Raw genomic sequence first — 17726 nt, 5'->3', positions numbered from 1 at the left:
AGGCATTTGAACAAGCAACTAATGCTGTTGTTTTTCTTGAAAGGATAGTACTTACAGTAAGTTTTTCCTCTGGGTAGATGACAAATAGTCATGAATTTCTTTTTTTCTGGCATGTTTCTCATGAACATTGGACATTCTGAATTTGTGGACATCTGCCTAATGAGCTTGAGGCCTGTTTCACAAAAGCGATTTGTGAGCAGTGCTTCGATGCAGATTACAATAATGATGGCAGCCCCATGTTTCACAAATAATTGTCCCTCACCAATTTTTAGGCACATGTGGGAGTCCCACAGGGCTCCTGCAGGCTCAGGCATGGGTCGTTAGCATGATATTTTGTTTGACTAGTGAAACAAGTCACAATGAATGAGAGGAAATGATTTCGTGTTGCAACTCGCAGCTTATGTGTTGCTAATTTGGTGAAATGGGCCTGTGCTCAAGGCTCACAGTTTGATTTGGAAACTGGTGGGAGGATCCCCCAAAATACAATTTTTAATCACATTTTCTGCTATATTCTGTACTGCTCTTGGACACATACTTTTGGACATGATACCTCTTCACTTGGCCTCCTCTTTGCAGGATAAAGGGTTATTTCCATCATTTAGTGCTGTTACGGGATAATCTTTCTGTCACTTCTATTACCGTATGCGGTAGCCTATTTTATTCTGTCACAATCATTAGCCTTGGTTTGCAAGTAGCAACCAAAACAAAAATGTCAATCTTAAGCCCCCCCCAAAAATCTATAGGCTACACATCATAATATTCCATAGTAAACCCAACATGTGGATAGAGTTGCAATAGGATTCAATACACCTTTTCAAGATTTTTTCACTGTTGTTAAACAGGTTAAAGTAAGGATATTCCCTTTTCTTATCAATACTGCTAATTTATAAAGTGAACGTTGACGGTTTAATTTATATGTCAATGTTTGACTGTTAACTGTTAATCAGTTAACCACAGAAAGTAGTTTTGACCTGTTATGCATGTTGGTTTATAAAGTGCCCCAGGGTTGACGTTTTTCTGTAGGATGACACAGACATTGGCTTCACCCTGGCTCTCCTGTCAAAAAGCCTGCGGGTTTTTTTCCATAAGATTTTGGATCATGGCAAAAAAATAGCTCTGTGGCAAACAAACATTAATGATAAATACACATTTTGTTTGGCAAGATATTCTCCACGAATAAACGCCACTTTCAGGACTTTTGAAGCCTAACAGCGCTAATCGCAAATGAGCGGCCTTGGTAGTTAACGAAGCTCCCACCCAATATGGGTTGTGCACACCGCAGAGCAGCCAGACCTAACATTAGCTAAAGAGTGGAGTCTGGAGGGTGGGCAGTGGGCACTACTTTTTGCATGTTAACACAGCTAGCTGGCTGTCTGTCAACAAAGTCAACAGAAAATGTAAAAAAAAAAGGACAAGATATTTACAACATAAAAATTTCACCAACTCTAAATTAACAGTGTTTTTTCCTTCGTCGGGCAGTTTGTTACTGGTGTGATGGGTGTCCGGCAATCGAAAGCAAAATTAACCAGAAATAACATCCCTCTGTCAGACAAATAAATAGTAGTCTAATAGGCTATATTTAAGTACTTAAGCTCACCACATGCAGTACCAAACTTAGTCTTGTCTTCAGTTTTGTCTGAATACATAGTGAGCATCTCCACATTTTTACTTATTATCTGCCCCCGTTAAAAGCCTGCAACACAAACACAGCTCACTATTTCTATTAAGATTTACCACAATGAGATCTGCACATTTTGTCATCAAAAGTTTTTTGGTTGCTATATTAAAATATCCATATGCTGCTCCTTTGTAGTACTGTATTATATATTTAAATCTCAGTATTGTACTCCACTGAATGCAGAAATATTGTATTCAAAACAGGTTGATAATAGGAAGATTTGCACGTCACTTTCCTTCCTCCTGACTCTGCTTCTCCTTTGCACCCGACCCTGCGTGTTTATGAAAGGTTTTCCCTCTGCAGACAGAGGGAAAACCTGTCAGTCTGTTTTCTGGCTAAATTTACAGCAGCCAGATTTGCATTGTGTAGTTTTTTTTCTGCACTCCATTAATCAACAGTGAGATATTCACATTATTCTTTCGCTGAACTTTGTTCTTGAAGTTTAGCTCGTGTCATCCATTATAGCCAGAGTGGCTATTTGCACGTACTTGCTCTGTAATTTTATGACAATCCATTAAGCAACGCTCAAATATTCATACTTTACCACCTCCTCAACACTCCACATATTTCAGTGACATTCTCTTTAGTGTATGTAAGTGTGTTTGTACAAATTCACAAATTTGCAGTTTCATTTTGCTGCAATCTTGTGACTCTTATTTGAATACACAGGATGTATTCCACAAAAAAGATGTGTATGACTAGTTTAATTTGATGAAGCAGTTATAATCTGCTGTTTAAGCGTTGTCTGTTATTTTTTGAGTGCGTTGCTCTTCCATTAACATTAAACCGATGACATTTCCAATTAAAGTGGGCCTTTTTGTGGAAGTGGAACTTCTTTGGAGTTGTAGACAGTCTGTGCCAGACTGAAAGTGAAGCACCCCTGGCAGCTGGCGTTGGCCTGCTTCCCAAATAAAACACTTTTATTTTGGTTTGATTTGACAGCTTAAGATCCTATCTGTAATGACAGTCTTTTTCTTGATTTATAGCAACATATTGCTGAAAAGTGAATTTGTACCGAAAAGTCAGTTAGAATAACTTTTATAAGTAATGTTAGACAGGACAGTGTTTAAAGTTTTTTATTGTAGTGTCATGCATATTTTAATATGCTATGCTGGCATGGCAGGTATGGCAGTATATGGGAAATAAAGGCTTGATTTTGAGTATTAGTAATCATGATATGGGCCCACATAAAATTGAAAATGAAAGACACACTTTGAAAAAATGGACTTCTGCCAATGAATAGTGATCCTGCTTGGATCTTCAACTTTTGACCTGATGAAGATCTGAGCGAGATCAAAATGTTGTCTTAAATAAAAGTGTGTTGCATGGAGTAAGTGTGCAGGTGTTACCTTTTTCCTCAGATGGGTGCATGGGGGAGGAACTCGATTCTACGGCTCTGCTTCCCTGTCACTGCCTTGACAGGCAGGCTCCAAATGACATCAGCAAAGTAAGACGGCAGCGCAGATATCGGGATATTTTGGCTTAATTTTTGTACAGTCAGAGTAATTGGAGTCACATCCTTATATTAAGTCTAAAGTCAAGTTTAAACACACACCAGACAGAGATCTTACTAGTGCTGTGGTGATTGACTAGCGGCTAATTTGAGTCTTCTACTAAAGACGAGTAAAGTGGATTTAGGACCTTATTGGCAGGTTTATGGTGTTAACAAATTAAGACAAATGGAGTGTCATGTACGTTCATTGGGAGCATTTAGTGCAATGCCTTGTGCTTTTTTCGGGTTGGACTTGCAGGATTGTCAGTTAGTGTTTGTCGACCCACTTGCCAGTGAAAACAAAAGTAAAAGGCAACCCCAGATTCTCTTTCGTTCATTGTGTTGCCTCATTTTTGGCACTGTGTCTCTTAGATGTTTGCTGCTTATGGTTTTAGCACCTGGTTGCTACCTTTTTATAAAGCCCTGTGGGGGTAAACACCCATAAAAAAATTTCGAGCACAAAAAATAAGAAAGGGCAGAGTCTCTGCAGAAGAACACACCACCACATACTTTTAGAGGGTCATTAGTGATGATTGAGAGGGATTAGTGCTGTATGAGTCCATAGATTGTTTTTTTAAGGGAAATCTCTTTAATGTTGGAGCAGTTAGATTTTATTTTGCTCCCTGTTGGCTGATCAGAAGGTGAATAGACTAGTTGTGGAAGCGGTAGTTTGTAAGATTAGAGGAGAGTTTGTGGGAAGATGAAGGATGGGAGGGTGTTTTGATCATTACCACTGTAGTTCTTCCTCTGAAGTGTCGTGTAAAGAGTCAACCACTAATTCAAAGCGGCACCAGGAAACTTTGCACGTTGGCGGGTCTAAACAGCAGTGAGGAAACTATCGAGAAAACTTTAGAATCCAGAAATCATGTCGACTATTCGTTGACTGCAGACAGTAACATGGCATGTTTGCATGCACATTAGTATCCCCAATTTAAGATTTACAGTTGTATTGACTATATTTGGGATGTTACTTTTAAGTAAGAAACTTTGTTATTCATTATTCTTACAGTATCTATATGGCCTGTACTATATAGAAATGCCACTGTTCAGTCAGATGCCTTCACTGGAGATACCCATTGAATAAATGAGGATGAGAGCTTCAACTGAGATCCACTTCAGAGCATTTGATTTGAGATGTGCACACACATTGACACTCTCAGTGTCAGCCAACAGCTCTTCACTGTCATCTAAACTGCTGCTGGTCACACAGTAGCCAGAGGGCCTGAGATAAGAATGCGTGAATGTGTGTTATCCATTGCAGAAAGGCCATGTTTGAAAGGGAGAGGCTTGTTGTAGTGGGATTTTTGGATGCACTACATGGCCTGAAGTATGCGGTACGGGATTGTTGAACATCTCATCTCAGAAGCATTGGCGTTATTCTGATGCTATTACAACCTTCACCCTTCTGCGAGGGCCTTGTTTGATGTTTGATGGATTTGGTCCCATTCAGTCTTGATTTTGACAAGAATTTTAATTTTTGTTTTAGTTGCATACTGAAAATTTTCATTGGTTTAAAGTCACAATTTAGTCTTTTGTTTTGCTTTGGTCATGATTGAGTCACTGGATTTAATTTAAGTCTAAATGAAGTTAATGTTTCAATCAAAATTTTCTCAGACAGTTTCATGATACTGTAAGAGATTTTTGCTGAAGAATATTGCTCCAAGATGTAAACATTTCAACAATGAGAAAGCATACCTTAAACTACCTATGAAGTCATCTAAGCTGAGAATGTGTTTATGATTTACTGTACTTCTTTCATATTATATAAAAATTAATGTCATAAGGTGGTTATATTACTGCTACCTTACATTAAAAGTTCAGTGTGTATGATTTAGTGTCATCTAGTAAGTTTCCATTTTGCAACTTTACTGCTAGATGCTATCACATCCTTCACTCTGGGTTTTTAATATTACTTATGTCTTCCACTGAAATCAGCGTTGTGTTACACTTAACATGGAGCTGAAATGAATATGGAATTATGTTTAATGTTTGCCAAATGAATGAGTGTTTGTTTATGAGTTGTAAGAAATCATGAAGCGAGTGTCTACCATAAACCAACTTTGTTTCATAAAATTTCACAAAATGTTCAACGAGCAAAGCAGGCTACTCCCTGACACGACTGGGTTAAAAGAAAAATGACCATTGCTTTGAGATGGCCAATGTGATCAAACTTAGGTCGTCAGCCCAAACAGAGCAAAGATTTTCATCTTGTATTTCCTCATCAGGTCATAATGAATACCATAATTTTTGTTGTCAATATTTTTTCATTTAAATCGTTACAATTTCGACATGAATAAAAGCCATCAATGAATACTTATCACAACTTTGGGCCATATAGTGGACTGTAAGATCAGGTTGAGTCCAGTCCCTCTTTTTTGAGAGTTTTTTTTATTTTATGTAGATGCAGTGATACTGGCTTTAACATGCACTCCTAACAAAGTTTTGTCACTCTAAAGGTTGTAATGTTTTTTTTTCAGTGGAGGTCAATGGTATCAATAGTGCTAAGAGGTGGATAAGTGTTAGCTCTCATTTGATTTAAAACTCAAGGCCGAAATTAGACTGCAGCACATGCATTAGCAGTCACATCATTAAAGTCATTACCATTCACTTTCTAATTCCATTTGCACCCTTTATTACCGCCTTTTCTCTTTCTGCGCATCAGTAAGCTTCATTTCATCTCCCCATATCTTATGTTATGTGGAAGCACTCTCCTCAGTACATAAAGTGCCGATGCTGCAACCTTTCCTCACACTGGATGATACAATGCGGTGTGCTATAACCGAAATTTAAAATGTCACAGTAACCCTTTAATTGTGTCACAGCGGGTCTGAGTCAATGCAGCCGTTCTGATAAACTTTGCCCGTCCGCACTAACTTGACTATAAAATGTCACAGCGGCCCTTTAATTGTGTCACAGAAGGTCTGAGTCAATGCTTGCTGTTATCTACACAGGCTGATAAGGTTTTGCTGCGGTCAATACACATTACCGAACAGGTGCAGCATTGATCAAGTGGAGAATGCTGATTCAGGAGAAGCTGTTTCCATTTTATAATCCCGCGGGCACCATTTAGTCCTTATATAAGATGTCACTATTTTGGAAATGAGACTTCAGCTCAAGTGCATTACTTACTGTTGAATAATTGACTTTATTTCACATGTTGTGCTGTAATTCAAGCATGCTATCAACCTGTTTCTTTATATATTTGTTTAAATGGATTCCTCACTGACCAACTCTACATGAGAAATACTGTACATGCCAATGTAAATGCCTTTTATAATTACTTTATGCAAATGCTGTGTAAACACAGCATTTAATTTAAGCAGGCATTCAGCCCTTTTGGACAAAATTGGCTCATGAACAGAGAGCTCAAATGAGTCTTTGTTGTCAGCCCAGAGCAGTATTTTTGACGGTGAATGGAGGATTTATAGATCGTTTGAACTTTTATTACTGAGTGACCTTTATAATCTGGTAGTCTGTTTGTTTTTGAACCACAAAATATTGCCTTTTCTTCTCTCCGGGAAATGAGTCAGGCTCTTTCTCTTTTTCCGATTTTCTCTCTGTAGAGCTTTTCGTCAGAGTGGCATCGCAGTGAATCAAGTAAGACAAACTCATCTGTCTTGTTTCTTTCCTCGGGGCTCTTTTAGAGATTTTTTTCTAAATACACGCTGAAGTGTGACACTTAAATGCTATGATCCGGGGGACATTTAAGCCAACCTGCCAAAACCTCAGATGAACCTGGTGCTGATAGGGCTGAGGTGACAGTAGCCTGAAGGTAAGAGGAGCAGACTCATGACAAAAAAACACTTTGGATAAGTTTAAAGCTTTGAAAAGAGGGATCATGATGTGAAGCAAAAGAGTGGCAAGTGGGGTCAGTGTGTCTTTGAGCAAAGCACTCAGAGGTTGTACAGTGGCAGAGAGTAATAGCATATTGTGGTGAAAACTTTAGGATTGTTCTAAGCATGTTTGAAACAGATTTATTGGTTAACCTGAAGACAGAACAATTTTCAGGGTAGCCAAACAAGCCACTGTTATGATGCAGAGGGGATGCTAATACAGTTGGCTTAGGCAGAAGACATCACTTTCAAAAGTTAGCCGCCGAATGAGTGAGACTACTCAGATGACTGTGTTTTTAAGTGTATTGTAGAAAAGAGTTGCATCAGAAATACCCCAAGACAAGTTCCACGGCCGTACACAGGTGTCCAAAAACGTAAAAAAATCAGCAATCAAAGACAGTGACAAAATATAACGAAGCAAAATGTTGTCAGTAAAAAATTAGGGCTTTCCCTGTCACCATCCTCTCCTCCATTCATTCACAAAACTGACTGACTGACTGACAGCGGTGATATCCATATTCCAATATCATGTGACCCAATCACCTGACTTGATAAAATAAGGTATTATAATAATAATAATAAAGATAATAATCTGGCACCTACAAGACGCTTGACCAAGATTAACTTTTGTGACATCATCCAGAAATGCTGAAGGGTGACTGTGCCCTTCTTTTCCGTCGTCCCATGAGCTTCTCCCTTCTGCCCCTCCACCTGTTTTCCTTGACGAGAGTGGTTTTGCGGCTAATTTGTTCATCATGGATTTGGTAGTTAAGACCTGAGGAAACAAACAGTTATACCAGCGGACCACTTTGGCAGCTTTACTGCTGTGTGCCTGTTACAGTTTGGCGATACTTAAGTTGATCTCTTTTGTTGAAGTAAGTGACCTGTTTGATTTAGAATCACTGTATTTTGTGATTTCCTTAAAGAAAGTCGTATTTTGTTAATGTTTTGAAGACTTTTTGTATGTCTTTATTTCTAACCTTTGTTTATACGCACACCTACATTGTCCTGCTCCTTTTTTCCCTGGTTTTATTTTACTCCCTTATTCAACTCATCCTACGGAATTAAAATGAAGTTACAGAGGTTCGGTTTAGGCAAAGTAAGTAAGTAAGTTTGTAAGTTAAGTTACCGTGGTAGAGTTATTAAAAGAAACATGGTGAGGACGTAAAGTTACTCAAAGTTCATACGGTTCTGAACAGTCTGCTTGGGCAAAGTCTTGTGTTTTGTGAGCGATCCACAACTCCAACCTGCCTACTTACTGGACCGCTCAGGAGAGCTTCCTTGTTTACTTCTGTCAGCGCGTTTGTCATGTAATCGCAGCCTTCCAAAATACGTTAATTATGCTCAAATTACAGGCTCATGATTACGCAGGATATGTATGAATTTGGGTACATTACTTGTCGTAGGAAAACAGTTTATGAGAGCAGCCTGCCTCTGGGTATAAGGGGGGAATGTAACTACATTTGTAGATCAAATATGTGCAAGCACAAATCCCATATAGCTTACTTTGAAATGTGAAAGAGGTCACACATGTCTCATGGTATAATAAACCTCTGTGGGGTGTTTTTGGCGCCTAATAAGCTGTCAAACACATTGATCTGTTACTCCAACTGCACTTCCTGGATTGTATTTCATCAACTCACCAGTACCTGAAGCAACACACACACACACACACACACACACACACACACACACACACACACACACACACACACACACACACACACACCCACCACTGCAGCCCCTTGTTTGTTTGTTTTTTCTCACACAATGCAGTTTTCCATCTGAATGAGTTGTCAGGGGCAATGCATTCGACTAAGCTCTAGTGCTGAAGCAGAAACTGTGAGATGGTTCTAGCCCATCTATGGTTGCCAGACCAGCTAGGATTTGCGGGTTCAGACTTGGAACAATATGGGCTGAGAATCTGCTCCATTTGGCCATATTTGGACTGGCATCTGGGCATGTAGGATTTGGGCTAGATTGGACCAAATGATCTTAGCCACCTGAGATTATTTTTAAAAAAGCAGCTTAAATCAAATCGCAGGACCTTGGATTCCATAGGATGCCTGATTTCTATGGTAGTGAAGACAGCAGTGCAGCCTCACTGCACGGTTTGTTTTAGGAAAAGAAAACCAGGTGTCAGAAGTGGATCCGACCGTTGTTTTATATGCAGAATTACTTTAAACACAAGGTCATAATGCCTTTAATTTGCTCAAGATATATATATATACATATATATATATACATCTAATGAAACACAGCTGTAGGGCTGCTCTTCCGTACTCTTCTCACGTACTGGAGTCAGAGCAGTGTAGGTGATGGAGACTGTGACATGGGAAGTAATTACTTGGGATTGAAATAGCATCAGGAGTAAAAGTAATATAGGATCTAGATAGGACAGGATTTTTGAGGATAATAGTTGCAGAAGCAGGGTGAGGCTGCAAGCAATAAATCATAAGGGAAAAATACAGAAAATGAACTCCTACTTATCTAAACTAATTATGGAATGATGTCAAGATGTAACGGTTTTGCGGCTACAAAGAGATGCCTTTAATTCTCCAGCTTGGAGAGCTGAATGAAAAAAAGAACCGCTGCTGCCAAAATCCCTATACTGGCACCCAATTCAAATGTTATCAGCCCATTAAATGGCTGTTAAGTGCCTCATAGACATGGGTCACAATGGGGCCTGCCACACCTTTATTAGGTATGAAGGCCATTATTAGCCCATTAAGTGTTCTTTTGCATATCAGACATTGTGAAACGGTTGGCATTATTGAACCATTAAATAGCTGTTTGCATATACTATGAAAGTTTCGTTACATTTCATTAGGTTGAGGCACACGAACTAAGTGGTTAAAAAATATATCATGGTATGTCAGTTAAAACAGCTGTCTGGTTAAAATAAGTCATTGCTGACTTTTGGTTTCACATGGGAGAGAAATCTTGCTCTCCTGGGTGAAAGTCCTGTATTTCTGTGAGGCTTATTACCTTGTATGGTCTTAAGCAGTTATTTTGTAAATGTATAAATGTGAGACATTTTGCCGCACATATCAACTTCAAAACCACATACAAGAAAATGAGTTTGGTGACGTGATGTGGCAGACAGCTATAATTGGTGGAACTCACAGGAAACTACTTTTTGTCAAATTTGCAGAAAAGTGGCAGCGATTAGACAAAATTCCAAGGTTGTGCAGAATTCTTTACACATTTTTTATATTACTGAAATCATGTGATGGATAAATTGATTGATTGAATTCACAGGGATTGGTTAAATTTGGTTTGCAGATCACAACATCCGGGGGGGTTGGATAACAGCTGAACCAGATGAAACTGAGCAGATGCGAGCTGACTGTAAGTGAAAGACTTTGGGTCTTTATGAATAAAACAAAAATTCTGCTTACTGACCTGCGTTTGAACCAAAGAACCAACTACAGGAGCATCTGGCCTCTCAGAGGCTGTCTTCACTCTATGCATTTTACCGTAAAATGCATCAGGTAGTCATCCACAAATATTTCTTGGATAACTGACAAGAATTAGAGCTAAAAATTTCTGCCGATGAAGAGAGCCATATAATTAGATCAGAGGTCTTCTTGCGGTTCCTCATGACCAACACAAAGTAGGCCGCTAACCGACAATTCTGCCCCTCTGGGTCACAACCATCCGCTTTCATGATGCACACGTCCTTTCAAACACTAGCCCCGTTTTTCCCTGTAATGGATTGATCAATTGTGCACGTTAAATCACAAGGACGAAGACATGACATGGGTGCACTTGAGCACACACATGCATCCGCGGTGGAGTGCACGTAGTGTACACAGACAAACAAACGCTCTGGCTGCGGTGAAAGAGGGGTATTGTTAATTTCTGTCTTCCCCCCTTCGTCTTCATGGAGGGGAGAAGAAAGGGTGACCCAAATTTGACACGACCGGGGCGCATATTGTCAAGGATGGTTGGGTTTATCTGTGAATGGGCGCACTGTACACACAAACACACAAAGATGCAGATTCATGCACATAGACATGAGCTGTAAAATTACATTTATTCACAGACATGTCCGTATGTGAACGCATTTTGGGGTGCAACCCGAGCTCACACACGCACACACACGTTTTTGCACTGACAGCACATTCACACAAACACCTAAATTAGAGATACACACCTACGCACAAACACACACAATATACAGGTTAGTGATGCATGAGTGCTTGGCCCGCTTGTCTGGACAGAGGAAGGGGGTGGGGTAGGCCGTGCTTAACTGCTGTGTGTGTGTGTGTGTGTGTGTGCGCGCATTAGTGGGAGTGACTGGCATACCTTTACACCCCGCACACCAATAGCATCCCTCCTCCCCCTCCCTCATTTTCCCACCACAGTACCCTGCAGTCATGCACTCAGTGGCTGCTATCTGAAGCATGGATCTACAACTGTTTACTTCCCCTCTCCTTCCATTTTAACCCTGCTGCTTTAGGAAATCACCTTCTCGCTGATGAGTGCACACTTCCACAGCCTGTGTTTTTAAACTTTTAACTTTAACTGGAGAACCACATGTTGTTTAGTCGACTACCAGGATGATTCTGCAGGGGTCTGAGTGAGTAACTTGGCAGCAGTGCAATGATCCAGGTCCTAATGTGAGTAAAAGTTGTCATGCAAGAATGTACAAGTACTTGATTAGAAGTAAAAGTCCTTCAAAATGTCAATTAAGAAAACTTTGGCTATCAGCAAAATGTACTTATAGTTTAGAACTAAAAGTACTCAATAAGCAGCATAGGTAACCATGCATTATTGTGTAAACAGCATGTCAATCTTTGTGGCTGTTGAGAAAATAGCCAATTTGACTTATATACTTTTGGTTATTTTAATATATAATATAATCTCCTGGTTGGTGCATGTATTTCTTAAATTAATGTTTTTATGTACCTCTGCAAAAGAATGGTTTGACACTTTGGAAAATAGGCTTTAAATGCATAATGGTAGCAGGTTTTAACTCCTTGTTCGACTACAAATTCATGTTTTATGTACTGATTAAACATTTAAGACATATGTTAAAGACATATGTTGCTGGTTTTCAACCAAGTTTATATGATGTGTATTTAATTTACTGTTTAGCTATAATGTAAGATTGTTTGTTACCAGCCAGCCACAGTATTGTTTCCTGTGGAAAAATGGCTTACATATCCCTGACCCACCACCGAGTGCTTTTATTGATCTGGTGCAGCGCATTGCATTCTGGTAGTTGTAGGTTTTCTGCCTCTTCAGTTAAAGCTATCGTCATAGCCCCATTACTCTGTTTCCTGAAAGGTATTTGTGTTTTTCTGCTGCACAGACCGCACAATTTTATGAAAATCATCTTTCTAGCAGTGAAGTACTTTAATTAGCAAGCTTTAAGGCTGCTTGTAGGCGTATATATTTGAGTATTGGAGAGATGCGGGCTATTAGTCTCCCTTTGCTTCCAGTTTAAGCTAATCGCCTCCTGGCTCCAACTCTGTCACTGAACGTACAAACATGAGGGTGGTTTAGCATTCACTTGGCAAGAAAGTGAATAATCATCACCAAAAAGTTGAACTATCCCTTTAAATAGTTAGTCAGGGCTTTAAAGCAGGTTTTGCTGGAGGAGGATATTCACACAACAAATGGCATCACTGACCTTTAAAGCTTTTTCATCTGTTGAAATACATCAAGATATGAAAAAAAGATACTTTAAGTTGTCTGTGGCTGCTAACTCACCACTTACTCTGCAGGAAGATAAAAAGCTTCTGGTGTGAGATTGATCAGAAGCTCGTTTGATCCTTTTTATATATTTGAATCACCAGTGTTTTGTTCCAGAGGCAACTCTGCCAGCATCTCCTACCCTGTTAGTGCTAGTCGACAGATTGGGCCTCACTGGCACTGGCCTCCTCCAGCCTCCTCTTTTTCTACATCTACTTTCTCATCTTAACCTTCTGATACTTCTGTTGCCTTTCTCCAATATTTTGTCCTCAACTGTCTCATCTCCACCTTATTTTAGTCCCAGACTTCTTCTTTTTCTCCGCCTACATGCCTTTTCTCTGCTTCTCCTTTTTATGTTGTATACTTCTTCCTCTGGCATTTCCAAATCAATTGCTGCATCGTCTTACTGTTACCCCCCTCTACTTATTGCTATTCTGTTTATTTCTCTTTTTTATTTACCTTCTCTGACCTCAAACTAACCTCTTCATTCCTGAAATTTTCCCCCACCTGTATTTTTTTTATCCAAGTTCACATCCTGATTTCTGTTTTTACTGTATTTCACATCCCTGCGTCATACTTTTTCTTCCTTTGCTTCTTCACCCTATTTCTCCCGATACTTGCTCCTCTTCTTCACCCCCCTTTGTGTCATCTTCATCTGCTTCTCCTTCACTTCTTCCACCTCCTCCTCACACTTCTCTTCAGTCTGTTTACCCCCCATGTCTCCGGACTCTTGCTGACGCCTCACTTCTTTGGGCTGCTGCAGTCTGGATGAGACGAGTTTTGGCTTTTGCTTGCTGCTTACCAACTGGCTGATCCTGCTGTTTTCGCATGCAGCACTCAGTGCAGTTTTTAATCAATTATTTTTAACACTGCAAAATAGACAGTTCTCTATCACGAACACTGGGTGTGTAATATGCTGCTATGAATACAAATAGCCAGGGACGTGTTTTCTTAAAGCAAGCGCTTACAAAGTGAAACGTCTAATAGCTTCCTGAGGAATCGGCAAATGCAGTGAATAAGCAAAGTTCTCAGTTTATCATGTCATCATTAATATTATGCACAAACTTTAATTGCAATCAGTTTGGTTTGGTTTCATAAAGAGAAATTTCTTCTTCTAATTATTACTGGGGGGTGGATTTGTAAATTAAACACTATAACTGGTTTACAGTAATATTATTGTGTGCATTATTTTATGTTAGGCTGTGATCTAGAAAAAGAAATCCATAACCATTGGATGGCTATCACTTGAAGTCATCCTTTAAAAAGCTAAAGCTTTAACTAATGGCTTTGTTAATGGTTAATTAGTTATTTACTGATGCTTAAAGATCACTTATTTGTGATCTCTAAGCATTAGTAAACTGATATAAAATAAGATGCGGTTAGTGCAGTTAAAAATCAAGGCAGAAAAGGGTATAAAATGTCAAACTATTCCTTCAAAAAAAGGTCAATAGTTTATCTCTTTCTAAAACATCAATTCTGCAGCTATAAATATTAAAGAAGTCATCCATTAAAGATAATTTGTCACTCTTCAATAAATAAGCAGCAAAAGTTGGTGAGTCTCCAGAGATGCTAATAAGTCATTGATGAAGAGTTTATATAATAATCCATTAAACTAAAAAAGACTAACTTAATATATATATTTTTAACCACTTAAATCTTCAATGTGTAGGATTTATATTGGCAGAAATAGGTCCTCCTAAAGTAGCACAGAATGGACAAACCAAACGGTGACTATAGATTGGGCCATTAGCCACAGCACAGCAGCTCATCGGGGTCATATTGTAGCAGTGTGATCCGAACGGTTTGGGAGTTAGCAGGGACCTGCATGACGCTCATTGGAATTAATGAAAAAGTCTTATTTCGCTTGGGAGCATTTATTCCAACCAAATTAAATTGGTCAGAATTTGCACAGGAATGCTAGCCTCAGGCACGAATGTTCCCAAAAACTTAAATTTAAGAGAATTTGCCTCCAGACCATCAGAGCTTCTTCAGTGTCTCGGCCACCCAAGCAGCTTGTGTGTTTTTCGAATATTGTCTTTCCTTTCTGCCGTCTTTTTCTGTCTCTCATTTTCTCTCACTTGCTGTTTGTATTTTCCACATTAAGCATAAGAGAGTAAAACTTAACCGTCAACATGTGGTAGAAAATTGTTTTCAGTGTCACCCTTGGGATACAAAAGAAGGAGCAGCCTACAACAAGTAATCCTCATCTTGTGAAAACCTTTTTGCTCCAGTTTTTTATTATCATGTTTTACTCACAGTGGAAGGTTTATAAAAGCCTTTTAAACTCAACAGAATAACCTCTAAAATGCAGAGTGGCTGCTGAAAATGACAACTGACATGCACATCATCTTAATCCATGCTGAAGGTTGTGAAAGTTTTGGTATGTGCAGAGGCTGTCCTGTGTTTCCTCTGAAGTTTCGAGGCGTAATTACACTTAGAATGGGTGAGTTCCTATAGACGTTTCCCTGCTGCTGGCACTTTATAGTTTAGCAGAGGGAAGATGTCAACAGCAATGATCCCAAATGCCATTAAAAACTGAGCAAAATCTGTGGGTGGGTGGACTGCCTGCCCTCATATAAAAACACATCATTATCTTTTTGTATTTTGTGGTGCTGCTGCTGTATATTAATTTGTATTCATGACTCTGTATTCAAAACTCCAAAAAAACACTCCCACGTTGCCTGCACTCGCTTAAATCTGACACCTGCCAAACTTTCTGTAAACTACCAACATTTTTGAATGAGTTTAGCAGGCATGAAGGCTGAGCAGCAGAGTCTGGAGGCCATTACAGTAGACAGAGTTTTAAAGCAGATTCCATCACCCTGTAAATTCTAGTGCTTTGCCATATGGATACTGCAGGGACATAATTTGGCGGGTCCTGTTTAATTTTGCAATGACCAATAAGACTGAAAAAAATCAGGATGTTTTATACTATTTTACATTTTGTAATAAAATTACTTTTATTGTTTTAAAGCGGTATTAATGTACGTTTTTGGCAGCAGAACAAACCTTAACATTGAAAAAAGGTGACTGAATAATGTTTTTGTGGCAAATTGTTGCCTGTTTACTCAGAGCAGCATCAGCATTATGGCCGGTTATTGGTACTCAATATCTATTAGGTATCGACCGAAAAAACCCAGTACTAAGTAGTATAGAAAATTGTTGAAGTCTATAAAATGTCAAAATGTGTCAAAAGTCCACCCCAATTTCATTAAGACCAATGTGATGTGTTTCATTTGGTTGTATTGCTCAGACAACCATCCAAATCCCCAAAATGATACATTTATTATCAAAGACCAAACCATGATTTGAATCTGTAATTGGCATTTTTACATTACTTCAACAATTACCAACATTGCTGCCCACTGACTTCTGATTATCATCATTATACTGTTATTTATTTGACCAAATAATCATAATCAAAATAAACTGATAGACTTAGTTTTCTGCAGTTAGTATCAGTAACTTCAGTAAAGTTAAATTGTCTCTTTTCAGTTCCTTTTTCTCTTGTCTTTCACGGTATGTTTCTCCTATTCTGTGCCATAAAGCAGTTGGGCTCAACATGTTAGTTTATTTTAGTGTTATTTACATCTCGATTGATGCTCGAATGCTAAATACCACACTTTTAATTTTTGTTTTCTGCTGCTGTTAAATATTCCTCTCATGACTGCATGACTACAATATATCAATACACAGAAGTTACTATTAGCTGCTTGTAGGTGGGTGTTCATTGTCACCCGACCCCTTGTGTCACTAGGCAACCATACGCCACTAGCAAGGAATCCATATTGTCCCAGAAAGCAAGTTCAACCCAAACCTCTGTACCTCACTGACGCTGCTGTTCCACTGAAGCACTGAAGCTGTCAGCGGGAGTGTGTGTGTGTGTGTGTGTGTGTGTGAGAGAGAGAGAGAGAGAGAGAGAGAGAGAGAGAGAGAGAGCTAGACGGCTTTAGGGATGAGTGGGGAGTGGGTCGGGAGTGTGTTTTGGGGTAAAGGATTGGCTGAGGGGTAGTGAGGGGGGATGTGTGTGTGTGTGTGTGTGTGTGTGTGTGTGTGTGCGTGGGTGCGCAGGGGAAGAAAGGGGGGGGAGGTGGGGGTTAGGAATCTGTTTACAATGGCCTGAGGGAGAGTCGCCTAAGCTGCCAGAGAGGGAGAGAAACAGTCAGATATCGAAAGGAAGAGTGAGAGAAGTCCAAGACGAGGAGAGACAGAAGACTGAAATAAGACAGAGCTGCAGAGAAGGAATGAATGAAAGCCCTGCGACTCCGGAGAGGATTAAAAACAAACTTAAGGAGTCCTTTAAGGTTCCTCGGCAGAAGTTGCAGCAGGAGTCACAGGAGGGAAACTGCAGGGTGATTCAAAGCAGTGGTCGTACTAGATCTCTGCTCTAGGCCATGCAAATAGGATATCTGGCTTATGTGTGTGTGTGTGTCAGTGCACTTTAATCCTTGTGTGCATGTGTGTATAATGTTCTGTGCTGCAAAAAGCTGATGCTAACTTGCATGCTCTCCTTGTGTTTGCGTGTGTGCAGACTTTGAGGAGCAGTTGTATGATACCAAGCTGACCGGTCAGACTTTCCGGCATCCGTCCTCGCAGAGCTCCGACGACACGTCCACCTCGCTCAGCCGCTCGCCCATCTCCCTCAACAACAAGAGGCCTGACTTCATCTTCCTGGTAAACACACACACGCACGCGATGATGCTTATTTGAGCATCACGGTCCCTCACACAAAATGTCATCTGTCTGGTAAACAAACACATTTCATCTATTTGAAGCCACACATTTAATAATTCCCACTTTTCTTATTTTTTTTCATCCTTTTTCAAAAGCAAAAACACACACTTGTCCACCTCCTGGAGTCTGGAAACCATCTGACACTTTACAGCTAAACACACACAGTCGGAAACCAAACTGTGTCCACCTCACTTAACTTTTTCACTTTTCTCCTCAAACAGCCAGAGAGCAGCTTTCACATTCCCACTAAACTCACGCTAACTCACTCAGTCCTGTTCCTTCTGCC

General features: G+C 39.7%; 1 protein-coding gene across 1 annotated transcript in view; it reads left to right on the top strand.

Moving 5' to 3' along the window:
* nhsl2 (NHS-like 2) overlaps positions 1–17726 on the top strand; it is a 153084-nt gene that overhangs the window by 109742 nt on the left and 25616 nt on the right. Inside the window, 1 exon segment of the mRNA XM_042512606.1 lies at positions 17238–17380. Within this exon segment, the coding sequence (XP_042368540.1) occupies positions 17238–17380 (143 nt within the window).

This window comes from Plectropomus leopardus, chromosome 23 (assembly GCF_008729295.1).
Source record: "Plectropomus leopardus isolate mb chromosome 23, YSFRI_Pleo_2.0, whole genome shotgun sequence".
Lineage (NCBI taxonomy): Eukaryota > Metazoa > Chordata > Actinopteri > Perciformes > Serranidae > Plectropomus > Plectropomus leopardus.
The sequence above is the reverse complement of the archived record's forward strand: the minus strand, read 5'-3'. Positions and strand labels throughout refer to the sequence as shown.